Source organism: Girardinichthys multiradiatus, chromosome 15 (genome assembly GCF_021462225.1).
Source record: "Girardinichthys multiradiatus isolate DD_20200921_A chromosome 15, DD_fGirMul_XY1, whole genome shotgun sequence".
Lineage (NCBI taxonomy): Eukaryota > Metazoa > Chordata > Actinopteri > Cyprinodontiformes > Goodeidae > Girardinichthys > Girardinichthys multiradiatus.
The window spans coordinates 39330938-39349593 of NC_061808.1; the positions used below are offsets into that span (position 1 = coordinate 39330938).

An 18656-nucleotide genomic window follows, 5' to 3' on the forward strand; every position below is an offset into this window, starting at 1 on the left:
CTGAAAAGAGGAGCTGAGAAAAAAGATGACATATACCACATAGAAAACAAACCCGTTTTACCAAAACATCTATATAAAACGGCGGTGGTGGTGACTCATGGCAAATGCCACGTGTCACAGAGAAATATGTCATATCTGGTGAAACATCAATTCTACGCTTTAAATTTTTCTGACTATGCAAATAATTTTTGTAGATCATGTATTATCTGCTGCAAACATAATCCACAGGGGAACATGAGACCCAAAAGAAGCCAGTTCCCAGCAGCAATTCATCCCTTTCACACGATACACATGGATTTCATAGAGTTATCATGGTCAGGGGGAAAGAAATATTGTTTAGTGGTTATAGATGCATTTTCAAAGTGGGTTGAGATGTACCCTGCGAAACACTGTGATGCGCTCACGGTGGCAAAAAGTTTAGTGACACATTTCTTCCCTACATATGGTATCCCACAAATCATAAGATCAGATAATGGGACTCATTTTGTAAATAATGTAATAGAACTGTGCTCTAAAGCATTAGGGTTTCAGTTAAAAAATCATTGTTCTTACCACCCACCATCTGCTGGGCTGGTTGAACGAACAAATGGGACAATAAAAAACAGACTGAGAAAAACAGTTGAGGAGACAGGCAGACCGTGGCCAGACAGTCTGTCTCTGGTCAAACTATGGATGAGAATAATTCCAAATCAATCTGGCCTCACTCCATTTGAAATAGTAAATGGCAGACCGTTTCCTCTGCCTTCTGATATGAATGACATAGAGAAAGCACAACAGGAAACTTCATTAGCTGAGTGGATGAATAAAATGTTGCAGACAAAAGAAGCACAAATGTCCAGTGGTCTGCCGATAACCTCTGCTTCTATCCCACAGAATGACCTGAGGCTTGGAGACCTGGTCCTGATTAAGACACTCCACAGGAAGGATTGGAGCACCCCCGGCTGGAAAGGGCCGTTTCAAGTGCTCCTGACAATGCCCACAGCTCTGAAAATAGCAGAGAGGCCTTCCTGGATCCATAAAAGCCACTGTAAGCCAGTTTTGCCATTACAGGAGCCAAACCAACCGACGGGGTAGCAGAAGGAAGTCCGGGTTCAAAGGAGTTGGAGGACCCATATGGCCCAGCGTCTCAAACCGGTGAAGAAAACAGCTGATCCAATTATAACCCAATAGCCCAATTATAAAATGGCTCTCTGTAACATGTGGACAGGACTGATAAGCCTGAGCTTAATTCTGGTACCATGACTCTTTCTCTATCTAAAGCAGGATCCACAGGAGGTGATACCGCACCAGAAGAGATGGACATCAGACGGGACCCATCTCAGACCACTGACGGAAGGACATGACACACACCCATTTCTGCAAAATTACTGGTATCGTTATGTGTATGACACAGCTAAAACACAAAATAAAACTGATTGTTATGTGTGTTCTATAATGCCCATGCATTCCCAAGGCCCCACCATATATGTCAAAGCTATGAACCTCACCGAGACCAGTTGCGCCATATCAATGGGCCTGATAGGATATACAAATAAAAAGTTCTTTCTTATGCCAGACCAATCTTTCAGTAACCAGAGATTAAATTATAGTTGTGACCCAGAAAACTGCACTTGCGACAGAAAACAATAGCAGCCTCTCAACATTACAGGGAAATCAGAACCATTCAAAGCATATGTAACAGACCCCGGAAACCATCGACACTGCATAAGACAAAATATTACAGGGAATCATACTCATTTTGTAGGGAATACTACGAAATGTAACTACTTCTACACTTACAGGAATAATCCCGGAAACGGCACATACTGGATAGAAGGGGTGGCATGGTTATGTGGTAATAACGCTTATTATGTACTTCCACCCAGCTGGTATGGTGTATGTGCCCCAGTTTTCACATCAGATCACACTGTGGTACTTAGTAAGCAGACTATAGTTATACCACATAGGAGATCAAAAAGGGAAATAGATGTTAAACCACATGACCCCATTTGGGGAACAAATGTCCCAGATGAATTTAAACTTTGGTCTAAAGATGATAAAACATTATTATCTCTCTTACCCTGGTTAGGTGTGGGCAAATTAATGCTGCGCGTGGAAACTTTAAGTTATCGATTTGGATTGTTTCTAAATAACTCCATAATAGTAGAAGAGGGTCAAAACACAGAAATGAGCGCTATGCGAGCCATGGTAATTCAGAACCGCATGGCTTTGGATATTCTAACAGCATCAACGGGGGGCGTTTGTGTTCTATTGAATAACAGCTGTTGCACATATATCCCAGATAATATACACTCTGCAAACATAACGGGAGCATTAAACAACCTACGGAATCTGCAAAAAGTCATGGCACATGACCACCCAGATCCTAACTCTTCTTGGTTAGATTGGATGCTCACAGGGGGATGGATAAATCTGTTTAAGGTTCTCCTAGTTGCAGTAATAGCATGCATGGGCCTTCTGTGTCTCCTGTCAATATGTATTATCCCATGTTGCAAATGCATGGTACAAAGAATAGTAACTCAGTCAGTCACGGTGGCATATGCAACACTGAACCAGGTGGAAATGCACGAAAATGAAAGGGACGATTATGATGACATGTTGTAAATAAATCACATCGAAAGCCTGAGTGTACTCATACATTGTATTTCATAAAATGACCTTACAGCAGAAAATTGAAAGAAGTTGTTGCTTAAGTGAAATGAGAAAAAGTACAATGATGACATAAACAGGGCAGATTTTTAAATTCCTTTATTATGTTTCACTGTTTTCATTAAGTATTATTCTTTTATTTTTATGATTTTAAGTATTATTCTTTTATTTTTATGATTTCAAGTATTATTCTTTTATTTTTATGATTTCAAGTATTATTCTTTTATTTTTATGATTTCAAGTATTATTCTTTTATTTTTATGATTTCAAGTATTAATCAACATTTAACTTTTAATGGTTGCCGAGGGCGGCGGGACCGTGGAGTATTTCCCACAAAATATAATCTGTTTACCGTCCGTGGGTTTCTGCTCATACAGAGTATTTTTCTTATTCGTTTTTATATTAAATGTTTTTACTTGTGATAAAAGGAGGGACTGTTGGATGGGTGCGAAAACTTGTTATCACTCATGTAAAAACTTTGTGTTGCAAGGCACCTGCACTATGCCTTCCTCCGTGTGTGTGTGAGATCATTGTTATCTCCGTGAGAACCAGCCTCCTTTCAGTCTCACACACTTACACCCTGTCTGAACTGTCTGTTGAATTGTGTATATAAATAAAGAGATAGGGTGTCAAAACTTTGTAGTTGCACTGCAAAGTGGGCTACCCTTGCTGCAAGTAACTCTGACTGTATCGTTCTTGCCTCTGAGTTGACTAAATAATACCTAACACTGAGTCTGTGTAAATGTTTATTTTTTGTCCTTCTCCTAATTCTAGGGCCGCTATCACTGCCAAAACTTCTGCTCTCTGTGCGGATTGTGTGTCTGTCAGCTTTTCCGCTTTCACTGTTACAAAGTCCGACCCTGAGTCCTCCACCACTGCATACGCTGCTTTAAGCCCTTGTGTGTCATGTCTGAAACAGCAACCATCTGTATACAGATTTCTAGCATCTGTCAGAGATGTGCTTTGTAGGTCTGGTCTGATTTTTTCATTAAACTCCACTTTTTCTGCACAGACATGTGGTTCTCCTGACGTCATTCTGTCTGCCATATTTATGCCCTCATGTGTGTATGTGACGCTAGGAGCTTCCAGCACCCTGCTCAGTCTCTGTTGTCTCAGTGGTGATAGTGTGAATGTCTTTGAGTTCACAAAAGCCACTACTCCATGTGATGTGAGAATGCGGAGGGAGTGTCCCATAACTACATTGGCTGTTTTCTGGATTATTTTAGCCATCCCTGCTGCATGTCTGGTGCATTCATGATGTCTTTGTTCCATGTTGTCCAGCATAACAGTTATGTACATAAGGACAGTTCTAGTACCCCCTTTTTTCTGGAACAGCACCCCATTTGCTGTGTGTGCTGTTACAGAAACATCCAAATAGAATGGCAGCGTGTAGTCAGGGTGTGCCAAGTGCGCAGCTTGAGATACGTTTGTTTTAAGAGTGATAAAAGCTTCTTCAGCTTCTGTGGTCCATTCCAAGGGGGCAGTGAGATTTCTCATGCCCTGTTTTTTCACTAGGTCTCTAAGGGGAGCTCTGAGATCAGTGTAGCCGGGGACAAATGATCTACTGTATCCTGTAAGGCCCAGAAATGACAACATGTCTTTCACAAAGAGTGGTTTTGGATGAGAATGTACTGCGGATTGATGCGCAGGGGATATACCGGTCCCTGGCTGGGAGATCACCCTGCCCAAGAAGTCCATCTGTCTTCTGCAGATTTGAAGTTTGGCCTTACTGACTTTGTAGCCTGTCTTGGCCAGATGTGAAAGAACTACAGCAGTAGCCTCCAAACATTCAGTGACAGTGGGTGTGGCCAAGAGAATGTCATCAACATACTGGATGAGTGTAGTATGTGGTGGGAGTGAGCAGTCCTGTAAGGAGTCTTTAAGAGCTTGGTTAAAGATTCCTGGGGAGAGAGCAAAACCCTGTGGCAAACGAGTGTATCGGTACCTATGTGATCTATAGGTGAAAGCAAAAATGTCCCTGCATTCTTCAGCTAAAGGCAGGCAAAAGAAAGCATTGGCCAGATCAATGCATGTAAACCATGAATGTTCAGGATAAGATTAGTGAGAGCAACATAAGGATTTGGAACAGAGACAGTAGGAGTGGACAGTGCTGCATTAACGGCCCTCAAATCGTGTGCCATTCTCCATTTCCCTGTTCCTTTTTTCTCAACTGGTAAAATAGGTGTATTCCACGGGGAAGTCAGCCGGCTCTAATACACCGGCATTCCACAGACCCTCAATTGTGTCCTTAATGCCCAGTTCAGCAGCGGGTTTATGAGGGTATTGGGACCTCCAGATTGGTTGATCAGAAGTAAGCTGAAAAGTAATGGGAGTACAGTGTATGAGGCCCACGTCCGTGGGACTTTCTGCACACAGTGTGGAGGGCATGCTCTGTACAACTGCAGCTGCCAGTGGGTGATCTGATTTTTCTCTACCATGTTGTCTGTCTAACTGTACATGTTCCAGGGTGCCTACATCTGTGGAATAATTAAGAATGCGTTAAATGTTCCCTGAAGGTGAATAGGAGAGGTTAGGAGTGGAAGAGAGGTGCCAATCCTATAGGGAGAGGGAGCGTTTTAACACCCCCCCTAACTCACGTGCTTCACGTCCTGGATGGAGGGCTAAAGAAACGTGCGGAACGCCATCAGCCCACATTTCAAACCACCCTTCCTGTTCTTTGGATAACTGTACAGAGGCGACAACGCCTTCTGGAGCTACATAAATGTCAGTGGTGACAATGTCCCACGTCTTACCCTTACGTCTTGGCATTCACAGTTATTTCTGTCATAAAACAGGGTGACATGCGGCGGGACAGGGGGAGGAATACAGGGTGCTAGAGTGGAGATCCAGGATTTCCACCGAAGGAAGGAAGAGAGAACACCTTTGCACGCTGTGGTTTCTGGGTGTAGCAAGACCTAGTAAATGTCAGCCATAGGATCGGGTAAGGGCTGGATTAAATACTGTCCATGTGAAAAGTGTGTGTTGCTGCCACATGAAAGTTGGGTGCTATTAGGAAGGTGCACCTGTAATCCGTTTGAACCACACAGAATGGTTGCGCCCATTTTGATCAACATGTCTCTGCCCAGTAAATTTACTGGTGTGTCTGCGGACACTAAGTAACTGGTTCAAAGTTTGCCCTCCTATTTCAGTTCTTAAGGGCTTGATGTAAGGTAGGACCTGTTTAGCCCCAGAAAAACCCATGACAGTGGTAGTCCTTGTGGAGAGAGTTTTGGGAGGGGCTTGTTTGATGGTTGAGCATGTAGCCCCAGTGTCCACTAGAAAAGGAAGACTTTGTCCATCCACCGTCATGGACAGTAAGGGGTCCTCAATCCCTCTGACCAGGGGGGTTCTGTGGGGACCCTCACTGGTGGTCTGGCCAGAGACTGGGCTCATCCCAGATCACCTCTCCCTCTGTGGGGGCGACCTGCTGGTCTTGCAAGTGGACCATACCATCCATTCTCTCCTTGAGGGTTCTTGTATGGACATTCACGAGACCACTGGCCTGGCTCTTCACAGTAGTACCACACATCAGCATCCCCCCACCTCTGTGGCGGCCCTCGCTGGAATCCCCTTCCCCTGGGCCCACCTCGTCCCCTGAAACGACCAACGTGTGCCTGATGAGGACCAGAGGTCATAGGCCTCTGTGCAAACGTGTCCTGGTGGCCAAGAAATGGAGGAGCTTGTGGTGGTTGGGACACAGCACCTTTATACAGGTCCTTCTCAAAATATTAGTATATTGTGATAAAGTTCATTATTTTCCATAATGTAATGATGAAAATTTTAACATTCATATATTTTAGATTCATTGCACACTAACTGAAATATTTCAGGTCTTTTATTGTCTTAATACGGATGATTTTGGCATACAGCTCATGAAAACCCAAAATTCCTATCTCACAAAATTAGCATATTTCATCCGACCAATAAAAAAAAAGTGTTTTTAATACAAAAAACGTCAACATTCAAATAATCATGTACAGTTATGCACTCAATACTTGGTCGGGAATCATTTGGCAGAAATGACTGCTTCAATGCGGCGTGGCATGGAGGCAATCAGCCTGTGGCACTGCTGAGGTCTTATGGAGGCCCAGGATGCTTCGATAGCGGCCTTTAGCTCATCCAGAGTGTTGGGTCTTGAGTCTCTCAACGTTCTCTTCACAATATCCCACAGATTCTCTACGGGGTTCAGGTCAGGAGAGTTGGCAGGCCAATTGGGCACAGTGATACTATGGTCAGTAAACCATTTACCAGTGGTTTTGGCACTGTGAGCAGGTGCCAGGTCGTGCTGAAAAATGAAATCTTCATCTCCATAAAGCTTTTCAGTAGATGGAAGCATGAAGTGCTCCAAAATCTCCTGATAGCTAGCTGCATTGTCCCTGCCCTTGATAAAACACAGTGGACCAACACCAGCAGCTGACACGGCACCCCAGACCATCACTGACTGTGGGTACTTGACACTGGACTTCTGGCATTTTGGCATTTCCTTCTCCCCAGTCTTCCTCCAGACTCTGGCACCTTGATTTCCAAATGACATGCAGAATTTGCTTTCATCCGAAGAAAGTACTTTGAACCACTGAGCAACAGTCCAGTGCTGCTTCTCTGTAGCCCAGGTCAGGCGCTTCTGCCGCTGTTTCTGGTTCAAAAGTGGCTTGACCTGGGGAATGCGGCACCTGTAGCCCATTTCCTGGACACGCCTGTGCACGGTGGCTCTGGATGTTTCTACTCCAGACTCAGTCCACTGCTTCCACAGGTCCCCCAAGGTCTGGAATCGGCCCTTCTCCACAATCTTCCTCAGGGTCCGGTCACCTCTTCTTGTTGTGCAGCGTTTTCTGCCACACTTTTTCCTTCCCACATACTTCCCACTGAGGTGCCTTGATACAGCACTCTGGGAACAGCCTATTCGTTCGGAAATTTCTTTCTGTGTCTTACCCTCTTGCTTGAGGGTGTCAATAGTGGCCTTCTGGACAGCAGTCAGGTCGGCAGTCTTACCCATGATTGGGGTTTTGAGTGATGAACCAGGCTGGGAGTTTTAAAGGCCTCAGGAATCTTTTGCAGGTGTTTAGAGTTAACTCGTTGATTCAGATGATTAGGTTCATAGCTCGTTTAGAGACCCTTTTAAGGATATGCTAATTTTGTGAGAGAGGAATTTTGGGTTTTCATGAACTGTATGCCAAAATCATCTGTATTAAGACAATAAAAGACCTGAAATATTTCAGTTAGTGTGCAATGAATCTAAAATATATGAATGTAAAATTTTCATCATTACATTATAGAAAATAATGAACTTTATCACAATATGCTAATATTTTGAGAAGGACCTGTACATTATTTTGGTGGTTTTATTCTCTTTTTTCTTTTCCCCTGCTTTTTGTTTTGCTTCAGCTAACTGCATTTTTAGTAACGCTTTAAGTTCTTCCTCATCCTTCTTATGTTCCTCTCCTATTTTAGATAGATGGTGAATTAAATGGCGATCCCACGTTCCACTATCAGCCCCTGGCAAATCAGGATTGTCTTCCATGTTGGTTTTAACCTGTGTGGGTAAGCCTCTCAGCACAGCGTCTCTGAACCAATCCCTCTGTGAGCCCTCATTGGCTGGATTGGTTCCTGTTTGTGTTTGTCAGACGGATTTGCATTAATCCAAATATTCTCTTGGATTGGTGTTTGGATTCCATTAAAATTTAGGGATAGTGCACCCCCTGGTTACAGGGTATAGGTCCCTTAGCGCGTCCCCTATCCACTGGGAATATCGAGTGAAAGTGTCTGAATCTAGGGCGAAGGTGGTGTGAGCTGTAGTTTCAACTTCTCTACAGGTGTGTGGTTTCATGCAACGTGCTGCAATCGCGCGGTAGTCACCTAGAGCCAAAGTGCTGCCTGCCGTCAGGGAATCTAAAGTTTGTAACCAAATAGAAGCCCCCTCAGTTATGGGTGGGAGCTTGTCACAGAGTGTGGTAAGATCCCCCAGGGAAAAAGGCTTATATTTGCGCTGGCCCCCGGTTCCAGGCTGATGGAACAGGGGCATCTGGTTTTTATAGAACCCAGGCTCCTCTCTTGATGCCACCTTGCAGAGGAGGCGTGGTTGCATGATTTGAGTTTCTGGTTGGGGGGCACTGCGCTCAGGTGTGTCTTCTGGTGGTTCATGTAGGTTTGAGACGGCTTCATCGTTTTCCTGGGCTTCACATTCTACACTAGGGGTGGGTGAAGCCCAAGGAGTAGATGTCTGTGGTGGAAGTGTGCCATCAGGCCGCCAGTCACCACACACAGCAACAGTCACTGAGCCTACTTGCTTAGATGGGGCAGGTGTTGCCATGGTCATGCTTTGGGGTGAATAATCTGTGCAGGGTGAACGGGGTGAGGGATGGTGCTGAGATGGAGATAAAGTTGGGATGGGAATTGTTACACCATCCAAGATTTCTCGCAATCTTCTTAGCTTAAACTCATTTGGTTTTACTGGAGTATGAGAGCCAACAGAGAGTGCTTCAGAGGAAGCTGGGTCAGTTACAGACAGAGAGTCTTGTGATTCAGATAAGAAATAAATGAAGTCCTTTTGGTTTTTTTTTGTGGAGCTGTAGGGGCGGGACAAGAGGTGAGAGCAGCCTGTGGGCTGGACAACCCACGAACAGTTACATGCCCTTCTTTGACGTCAAGTACAGGGTACAGCCCTGTGGGAGGAGATGTAGGAGGGGGAGGAGGCTGAGCAAACGGCGGGGGAGGTGCATAGGGCAGTGGTTTGTCAGCTGTTTCCTTATTCCTGTCAGTGTGTGGTTCTGTATGTGTGGTGTCAAGTTTATCAAACATTGCATATTTTCCTCCCTGCCATATTAACACCATCTGAGAGCAGAATGTCTCATTTTTTGCTGCCTTGTCCCTTGTCTCTTTAAACTTGCCTTTAAACCAACCACTGTCTTTGCTTTTCTCTTCTGCCAACTCGTTTTCTTTTTTAGCTTTCTTCATGTTCAGCCAAAACCATCTGCCAACATTCTTTCTGGTTTTTTCATCTATATCATCTTTCTCCACTTCCTCTTGTATTTTCCGGTTCATTTTCTTAATCAACTTTTCAGCCTGTTTTTCCTCCTGAGTCTGCTGCACCAGCTGTCTTACAACATACACCTGTTCCTTAAACGTTTTCCAAACCGGTGCCTCTGCCCCCCACCCTGAGTCATCAGTCTCCCTATCAAACTGGTCCATGTTTTACACTTTTATGTATTGTGGCCAGCCGGAAGATATGGCATGCTATGTCCCGAGTTTCAATTCTCAAGACACCACAATGTAATTTACTACATGAAACATTCAGTCAACAGCAATCAATTATCTGTCCTTTGTTAACACCGCTAGGTTTCCCACACAGAATAATTGCATTCACTCAACCTCTTATGAGAGTTCTGCCGACTGCAGCGTTGTCTCTCCATTCGTGCTCTCACTCACTCCGCCTGACGTCTGTCTCACAGATTATGTTTTCTGTGCACAGCTCATACGATTTATGTGTTTGTGTATTATGTACTTTTCTCTGGAGTCCACTAGATGTCCTCCAAGTCTGACTATTCTTGCTGAATTATCCTATTTCAGCTCATAGTTTTCTCATGCTGGTCGTGTTACAAATGTCATTTATAACTCACAGTCATGCTCTCACTGTTACTGGTCTTACAGATTCATACAACCTGTTCACAGTAACTTATAGCTTCACGGGACTTCAGACTATGTGTTTTATGAATTATCACATCTATAATCTGGTTTTATCGAGACAGAACACAAATAAAACACAGCATTCAAACCTTTGTGTTTTGCCCGATCTTAGCTTCTGACTCCTTTAAACATAAAACTCTAGGGACTCAAACCCTGCTCAAAGGGACTCAAACCCTACTCAAAGGGACTCAAACCCTACTCAAAGGGACTCAAACCCTGCTCAAAGGGACTCAAACCCTGCTCAAAGGGACTCAAACCCTATTTGAAACCGCTTTCAGAATTCGTAGTTTCCCACACTACGGGCCTCAAACCCAGCACAATCATGAATTTTCGTCAAAAAACTTGTGGAGTAAAAAGGCAATTCAAATTAATTCAGTAGGTAAGAATTAAACGTACCGCTCATTAAACCTCTCACAAGCGTTGCTCTGGTATGCAGAGCAGAGAGCCGCTGCCTTTTGACCGGGGTTAAATATTCTGTAAAAACTAAATAAAACAAAGTTACCTTACGCTGCGCAGCACAGCGCTCATAAATAAACGATAATAATAATAGTTTTAAAATAAACAAGTTTTTAATGGGGAAGTGAACTCCAATAACTTTAAAACTTGTAGGCTTATAAACGAATTTTGAAATACTATAACTTTTTTAACTTACTCAGGGGACGGGGGTGTATGTTAGTAGCTCCAGATTTCGCTTCTTGTTGTACTGGACTGATGCTCTTGTGTTGAACGCTGTCTTGATCTTTGAAAAGTGACTTTCTGGTGGGCGGCTTCAGGGTTGCATCTTTGGGGGAATCTGTAAAACAGATTTATATGATATTATTTTATTGACGTACATATCAGCTAGGGAAAAAACAAGACGAGTCTTTATAGAAAATTATGCTTGCTTAAAAATATATATATACATAGATATTATTGTTATTTTTATATCTATTTTTACTCACCTCGGGGGGGAAGGTTGATTCCAGCCGCTGACCCCTCCAACGTCATCATTCGGGTTTACGCCTCTCGTTAAATCTATAAGTAGATTTTGTTCAATGTTAGCTGACTTATTCGTTAACTATAAAATGTTGTTGCTCTTAATATTAATTACCACATTCCGATTGTGTCAAGATGAAATCCTCTAGATCATCAGTTGTGGGTTCTAAGAAAAGAGAAACAATATATATATATATATATATATATATATATATATATATATACAGGTCCTTCTCAAAATATTAGCATATTGTGATAAGGTTCATTATTTTCCATAATGTCATGATGAAAATTTAACATTCATATATTTTAGATTCATTGCACACTAACTGAAATATTTCAGGTCTTTTATTGTCTTAATACGGATGATTTTGACATACAGTTCATGAAAACCCAAAATTCCTATCTCACAAAATTAGCATATCATTAAAAGGGTCTCTAAACGAGCTATGAACCTAATCATCTGAATCAACGAGTTAACTCTAAACACCTGCAAAAGATTCCTGAGGCCTTTAAAACTCCCAGCCTGGTTCATCACTCAAAACCCCAATCATGGGTAAGACTGCCGACCTGACTGCTGCCCAGAAGGCCACTATTGTCACCCTCAAGCAAGAGGGTAAGACACAGAAAGACATTTCTGAACGAATAGACTGTTCCCAGAGTGCTGTATCAAGGCACCTCAGTGGGAAGTCTGTGGGAAGGAAAAAGTGTGGCAGAAAACGCTGCACAACGAGAAGAGGTGACCGGACCCTGAGGAAGATTGTGGAGAAGGGCCGATTCCAGACCTTGGGGGACCTGCGGAAGCAGTGGACTGAGTCTGGAGTAGAAACATCCAGAGCCACCGTGCACAGGCGTGTACAGGAAATGGGCTACAGGTGCCGCATTCCCCAGGTCAAGCCACTTTTGAACCAGAAACAGTGGCAGAAGCGCCTGACCTGGGCTACAGAGAAGCAGCACTGTGTTGCTCAGTGGTCCAAAGTACTTTTTTCGGATGAAAGCAAATTCTGCATGTCATTCGGAAATCAAGGTGCCAGAGTCTGGAGGAAGACTGGGGAGAAGGAAATGCCAAAATGCCAGAAGTCCAGTGTCAAGTACCCACAGTCAGTGATGGTCTGGGGTGCCGTGTCAGCTGCTGGTGTTGGTCCACTGTGTTTTATCAAGGGCAGGGTCAATGCAGCTAGCTATCAGGAGATTTTGGAGCACTTCATGCTTCCATCTGCTGAAAAGCTTTATGGAGATGAAGATTTCATTTTTCAGCACGACCTGGCACCTGCTCACAGTGCCAAAGCCACTGGTAAATGGTTTACTGACCATGGTATCACTGTGCTCAATTGGCCTACCAACTCTCCTGACCTGAACCCCATAGAGAATCTGTGGGATATTGTGAAGAGAACGTTGAGAGGCTCAAGACCCAACACTCTGGATGAGCTAAAGGCCGCTATCGAAGCATCCTGGGCCTCCTTAAGACCTCAGCAGTGCCACAGGCTGATTGCCTCCATGCCACGCCGCATTGAAGCAGTCATTTCTGCTAAAGGATTCCCGACCAAGTATTGAGTGCATAACTGTACATGATTATTTGAAGGTTGACGTTTTTTGTATTAAAAACACTTTTCTTTTATTGGTCGGATGAAATATGCTAATTTTGTGAGATAGGAATTTTGGGTTTTCATGAGCTGTATGCCACAATCATTCGTATTAAGACAATAAAAGACCTGCGATGGACTGGCGACCTGTCCAGGGTGTACCCCGCCTCTCGCCCATAGACTGCTGGAGATAGGCACCAGCTCCCCCACGACCCACTATGGAATAAGCGGTAGAAAATGACTGACTGACTGAAGACCTGAAATATTTCAGTTAGTGTGCAATGAATCTAAAATAAATGAATGTTAAATTTTCATCATGACATTATGGAAAATAATGAACTTTATCACAATATGCTAATATTTTGAGAAGGACCTGTATATATTTAACAATATTAAAGATTGTTGAGGTTGTAGAAAACACGGATCTTTCTGCTCTGAAAGTCCTGTGAAACTAACGTGTTTTGTATTGCCAACGTGCCGAAATGCTGAAGAGGTCCATTTACCGAATTACATATTCATTTTTAACTTGTTTATGTGGACTGCCCCAGATGTCTAAAGGGTTGCACTTAAGGTTACATAGCTCACTTAGCTCTGACATGGGAAGATGTCTGTATAAACAATCCCTATATCCCAAAACAACACTTTCATTCTTAGAAGCATGTATTTACCGATGAGAAGCCAGTAACCTTTGACATGCAGCAGGCCACTTGGACATATACCAGACTCACCTGTTCATGAACCTCTGTCTTGACACTTTGGAGGGGTTAGGGAGAGCTTAAATCACTTTTTATTGCCTGTGTCACACACACACACACACACACACACACACACACAGTATGGAGACTGAATCAGAAGGATGAGGTTGAAGCTTGAGGTTGACACGGAGTTCAGTTGGAGAATAACAGTTTTTTCTCTAAAACCCCTTGATAACTTTTGCTCTAAGTTGAAAAAATATTTTAGGAAAGTTAAAGGTAACTAAAATTATCATTCCTTTCCAAAATGGAGTCTCTCATGATTCCAAACAAGTTCACCTGTCAAAAATTTGATTAAAGGGTGTAGTATTATCTCTCATGTCATGTGCAAAAAGGAAAGACGAAATCAACTGGTCCCCATAACAGAACACCTCCAGGCCCTTGGCTACATCTAGTAATCCTGTCCATGAAAGTTACGAACAGGACCAGGGACCTTGCTTTAGTCCAAGATGCACCAGGAACACGTCTGACTTAATGCCAGCAATGCAAACCAAACTCCTGCTCCGCTTATACAGAGACTGAATGACCCCTAATAAATGGCCTTGACTATGTACTCCTGGAGTGCCGGCCACAGGGCACCACAAAGGACATGGTCGAATGTCTTCTCTAGATCCAAAAAGCACATGTGGACCGGTTGGGCAAACTCCCATGAGCCCTCGAGCACCCTGTGTTCCACAACCAGGATGAAGAGCAAACTCCACCTCTGAAGTCCAGGTCCAATAATCGGCCGGACTCTCCTCTCCAACATCCTGGCATAGGCCTTTCCATGAAGGCTGAGGATTTTGATCCCCTGTAGTTATAAAACTCCTCCTTCAAACCCACCAACTCGGCCTGCGTGATTAATGAGTCCAGCTCTGAGTCTTCAGTCTGCTTTTTAACTTTAACAAGTTAAAAGAAATATTTTATAGTATTGTGTCCTGCTTTGACCAGGAATTTTGTAATGTTTTGTGTGGATAATATTGTATAGCACACTGTAATAACTTTAAATTCATTTGTCAAAGGTGGAAACAGAAAATGTAGCGGTTTGAAAGTGCTTATTCTTGCAGGATCATTTATAAAAGCAAATATGAACTTAATTGCTTGCATATTGAAAAATACTGAAAAATGTGATTTATTTCAATAAAAAAAAGAAAAAAAACTGCATTGCTTGCTTCAGTTTGGTAAGATTTATGGATGGAATGAAGGCCACATGGCTTGCAGAAAAAAATAAGAAGCCACGCAAATGACCTGAAACCCATATTTATTGATTGACCCAAAAGCCATCAGCTCTAGGACCTGCTGGACCTCTTCAATGTTTGCTATGCAGACCCTTGAAGAAACAGGGACACAGCTACATGGCTTTACATAAAATACATTAATTATAATGTGGTCCTTCAGAAAGTTGATGAGCCTGCTTAAGCAGAATTAAACCTTAATTAAGGCTTAAAAGTCTATTCTCTAATTAATTCTGTTTGATATCATGCTAAGATTCAGTGACAACATTTGTAGCACTGCCCTTCTTCTAACACGAATAACACTGTAATCTCAAACATGACATTTTCACCTAACAGATGCAATAACACTTTTAAGAGCAAATTCACTTTGATCAGTGTCACTGGACCAATTGGTGGTGTTCAGGGCTGAACTCATCAGCATTGGTCACTGTGTGCTTGGTTTTGCCCTGAATATTTCTTCTAGACGAGTGTTATTTATAATTATTATACAGTAGTGTTTGGAATTTAATCGCTGAACTGTGTTGTTTTTCACCATAAAGCAAACAAATGTTTCCGTTTGTATATACATACATGAGGGGATTCATTTGACCTTCACCTTAAGTCTTGGCATAAAAGGGTTAAAAGGTTTAGAGCACGGGTATTCATTTAGAATTGCTATAGATCAGATTAACACAGTAGGCATGTCACATAGATGAAACACAGTACATAGACACCTTAGACATAAACATATTTTTGGCACTAATGGAATCCCAAATACATGCACCGGACTAATATGAATTTTTCATTGGAATGCACCTGTGGAAGTTGTTAGTCTCATGAGATAAATCAACAACGTAGAGACTCATTCTAAACATGCAGGACTCCGACTCTTTGTGGATCATAACTGTGAAGTGTATTCACTAAAACCATAAGAAAGGCATAAAGTGTCAGGGTTTGTGGTTGGTTGGGACCGGGATGCAGACAGAAGCTTAGTAGCCACATAGTCTTTGGAATCTTTACTTTAATAAAACAATAAACAAATGACTTGGAGCAGGAGACACAGGAAGTTAACAGGAGGAACCAATGGGGAACAAGTGAAACCGGTAAGCTTTTATACAGAGGGGTGAATAGTGAAACAAAGAGAATGAGAGAGGCAGGTAATCAGATGATTGCTGGCAGGTGTGAATACCAGGTGTAGGGAACTGAGGGAATAAGGTTCTATGGCAACAATAGCTGGTAAATGGTGAGACAGGAGGGGAAACTAAACTAGAGACAACTCTAAGGGGAAAAAACACTAAACTAACTGGGAGGAGCAGGGAACAGAAACCATAAACATAAGCTAGCATAAATAGTTACTCTAGAAGGAACTAAATCTGGAAAAAACTAAAGTAAACAAGCACAAGAATACTAAACGAGAAACTAAAACTAAATAAAACCAAAGAGGGGAAATAACCATAAGAAACAAAACAAAAGAGAACTAAACTAAATAACAGACTTGGAGAAGAAAATCGATCTAAAGTAAACACACAAGCACAAGAATCCCAGTAAATATTAACTAGACAAAAGGAAACTACTAATCAAAGGAACAGGGAAACCTCTAATGGCAAAGTAAACAAAAACAAAGACCAAAATGGCAGATCCTGACATCAAGAAGGGAAACACTTTTTATTTTTACCTAATTTTGTCAAAGGTTTCAAAATAACAAGATATTTAATTTCTTAAACTGAAGGATTAACACATTAACACCTATAATAAAAACAGTAACTAGTAATGACATTATAGTATATTGATTGCCCCAGTGCATGTTGTAGGTCTTGGCTTGAGGGGGCCAGCAGGACCACGTCATCTACAAAAAGAAGAGAATAAATCCACTGGTCCCCAAACCAGACCCCCTCCAGCCCTTGGCTGCACCTAGAAATCCTGTCTATAAAAGTTATGAACAGGACCGGTGACAGGGCAGCCCTGCCGATTTAACATGTATTTTTTACCTATTTTGCAATGTAAGGGAACAAGGGAAAAGGCATAAGTGAGGAAAGAAGGTATTTATGGTTTGAATGTAAAACCCCAGTGGAATTACTCAGCTACAGTTCATACTGTAGTCAACAGGATTAGACTGTTACATAATATTCTATACACCACTTATTGGTAATTGAAACAAACTGGGGCATAGCAATGTCTTAATGTGTTATTATGGATCATAATGTTTGAGTTGTAGAAGCAACATATTGTCCTAGTATAAGACAAAGTGAATCATACAATAAGACTAAAAGAGATAAATGGGGGAGGGGCATGGAGGTGTGGTGGTTAACACCCGCGACCTACATTCTCCTCCTTCCAGGCTTGGTTTTCCAGCTCCCACCCACTGTGAAAATGATGCGTCTTTGTCATTCAAAATTAATATCAGGTGGCCCTCCAATAAACTATAGCCAGGGTGTACCCCTCACCCGTCGTGGATTGCAGCAAGAGGCTGGAGCAATCCCCCCAGAGCTTGAACAGAAAGTGAAGTGTGTGAGAAAGACAATGACAAATATCCGAACAAATGGCTGCGTTAACTCAAAGCTGTCCCTGGTACTTGTATTTGTTGTCAAAGTGGGTAGGCGTGTGTGATCATGGCGCTCCTGCAATCCGTACATCTTTTCATTTAAAAACGTTCCTCTCTCACTTAGGATCAACATGTGCTACGCTGCGGTTTTATTGACTCCTGTGGGCGTACACAGAGTAAATCCGTGCCATGTGGAGATTTGGAAGCTAACTGCATCCCTGTCGTCTAAGAGATTAAAGTCCTTGACGTTTATGTATAAATTCTTACTATGTTGTCGGAGCGAGCCATGCTAGAAACGTACATCCTGGTCGCTGAGATATTCGGGAATAAGCTGCACATTTGAGTCTCTTGGAGGAAACGGCTGTGATTGTTGACATCATGCATACGGATGTGGTGCTTCTCATCATGCTGCTCTGGATCGTCGGGGTATCTGGGCACAAGCGCCGCAGAGGGCAAAGTCTGCACCCGTATAGACAATTCAGGTCAGTGCAGATTGACCAAAATTTCAGGGAAGGCTTGTCTTCTAGTTGTATAAGTTTAATATTGCTTTGTCAGTAGTATTCTGCAAAGCACAATGCCTCACTATAGCGGATGTTGTGTAATTTCCAAAGAGCTTAAATAGAAAAGTCAGTAAAACAAGGGGTGATAGCACCTTCATGTCAGAAAAAAGTGGTTTACTTGTTAACTAAAGCTTTGGCTTTGATGATTAGATCTGAGTGATTGGAGAAGTTCAAACCTCAGTTTTGAGCTATCCAGTAACTGGAAATATTTTTTAAGTCAAATAATGTTTTTTGTAAATTTTATTTGTAAAAGCAAAAGACAGTTTCAGAGGTGTGTCCTAGTAGAGTGAAAAATCATTGTTGAGAATAAAAGGAAATACAATGCAGCACATGGCAATATCAAATGGAGTACTTTTTAGATCCACAACCTAAACATTTCTGACCTGCTGAATATTCTTTGCATTTAATTTTTGCTTTTCTTTGTCAGTGATCTCCAATTAAATTCCACTCAAGTTTACAATTTCTGTTTACATCAGGTTGCACAACAGGAAGTACATCTGGAATGGCACATAAGTGAACAATTATGGATGACTTAAATTTCACCGAAACTCCACATTTTCTGTGGTGGAATTATAAGGTTATATATCAAGTTTACATTTTCTGTTTGAGAGCAGAATTGTTTGTTTTGACTATTATTGCACTGTTTTAACAAACTCCTGTTTGGATTGTTCTCTTTGTACTTAATGTTCCTCAAAATACAATAAAACACATAGTGAAGTGTT

The 18656-nt window shown here is 42.2% G+C and overlaps 1 protein-coding gene and 1 long non-coding RNA gene across 4 annotated transcripts in view; one reads left to right on the forward strand and one right to left on the reverse strand.

Annotated features, from left to right (window-relative positions):
- Window positions 1–11041: 11041 nt before the first annotated feature.
- Window positions 11042–17736, reverse strand: LOC124881602. Its single transcript, XR_007041697.1, has 3 exons — window positions 17642–17736; window positions 11271–11343; window positions 11042–11122 (listed from the first exon to the last, which is right to left on the reverse strand). It is a non-coding gene; the product is annotated as an uncharacterized LOC124881602 (long non-coding RNA).
- LOC124881601 (gamma-aminobutyric acid receptor subunit rho-1-like) overlaps window positions 17381–18656 on the forward strand; it is a 96393-nt gene continuing 95117 nt past the window's right edge. For all 3 annotated transcript variants that reach the window (XM_047387231.1, XM_047387229.1, XM_047387230.1), the window contains exon 1: window positions 17381–17856. In XM_047387231.1, coding sequence (XP_047243187.1) covers window positions 17753–17856 — 104 coding nt within the window. In that variant the 5' untranslated portion in view covers window positions 17381–17752. The remainder of the gene's footprint in view (window positions 17857–18656) is intronic.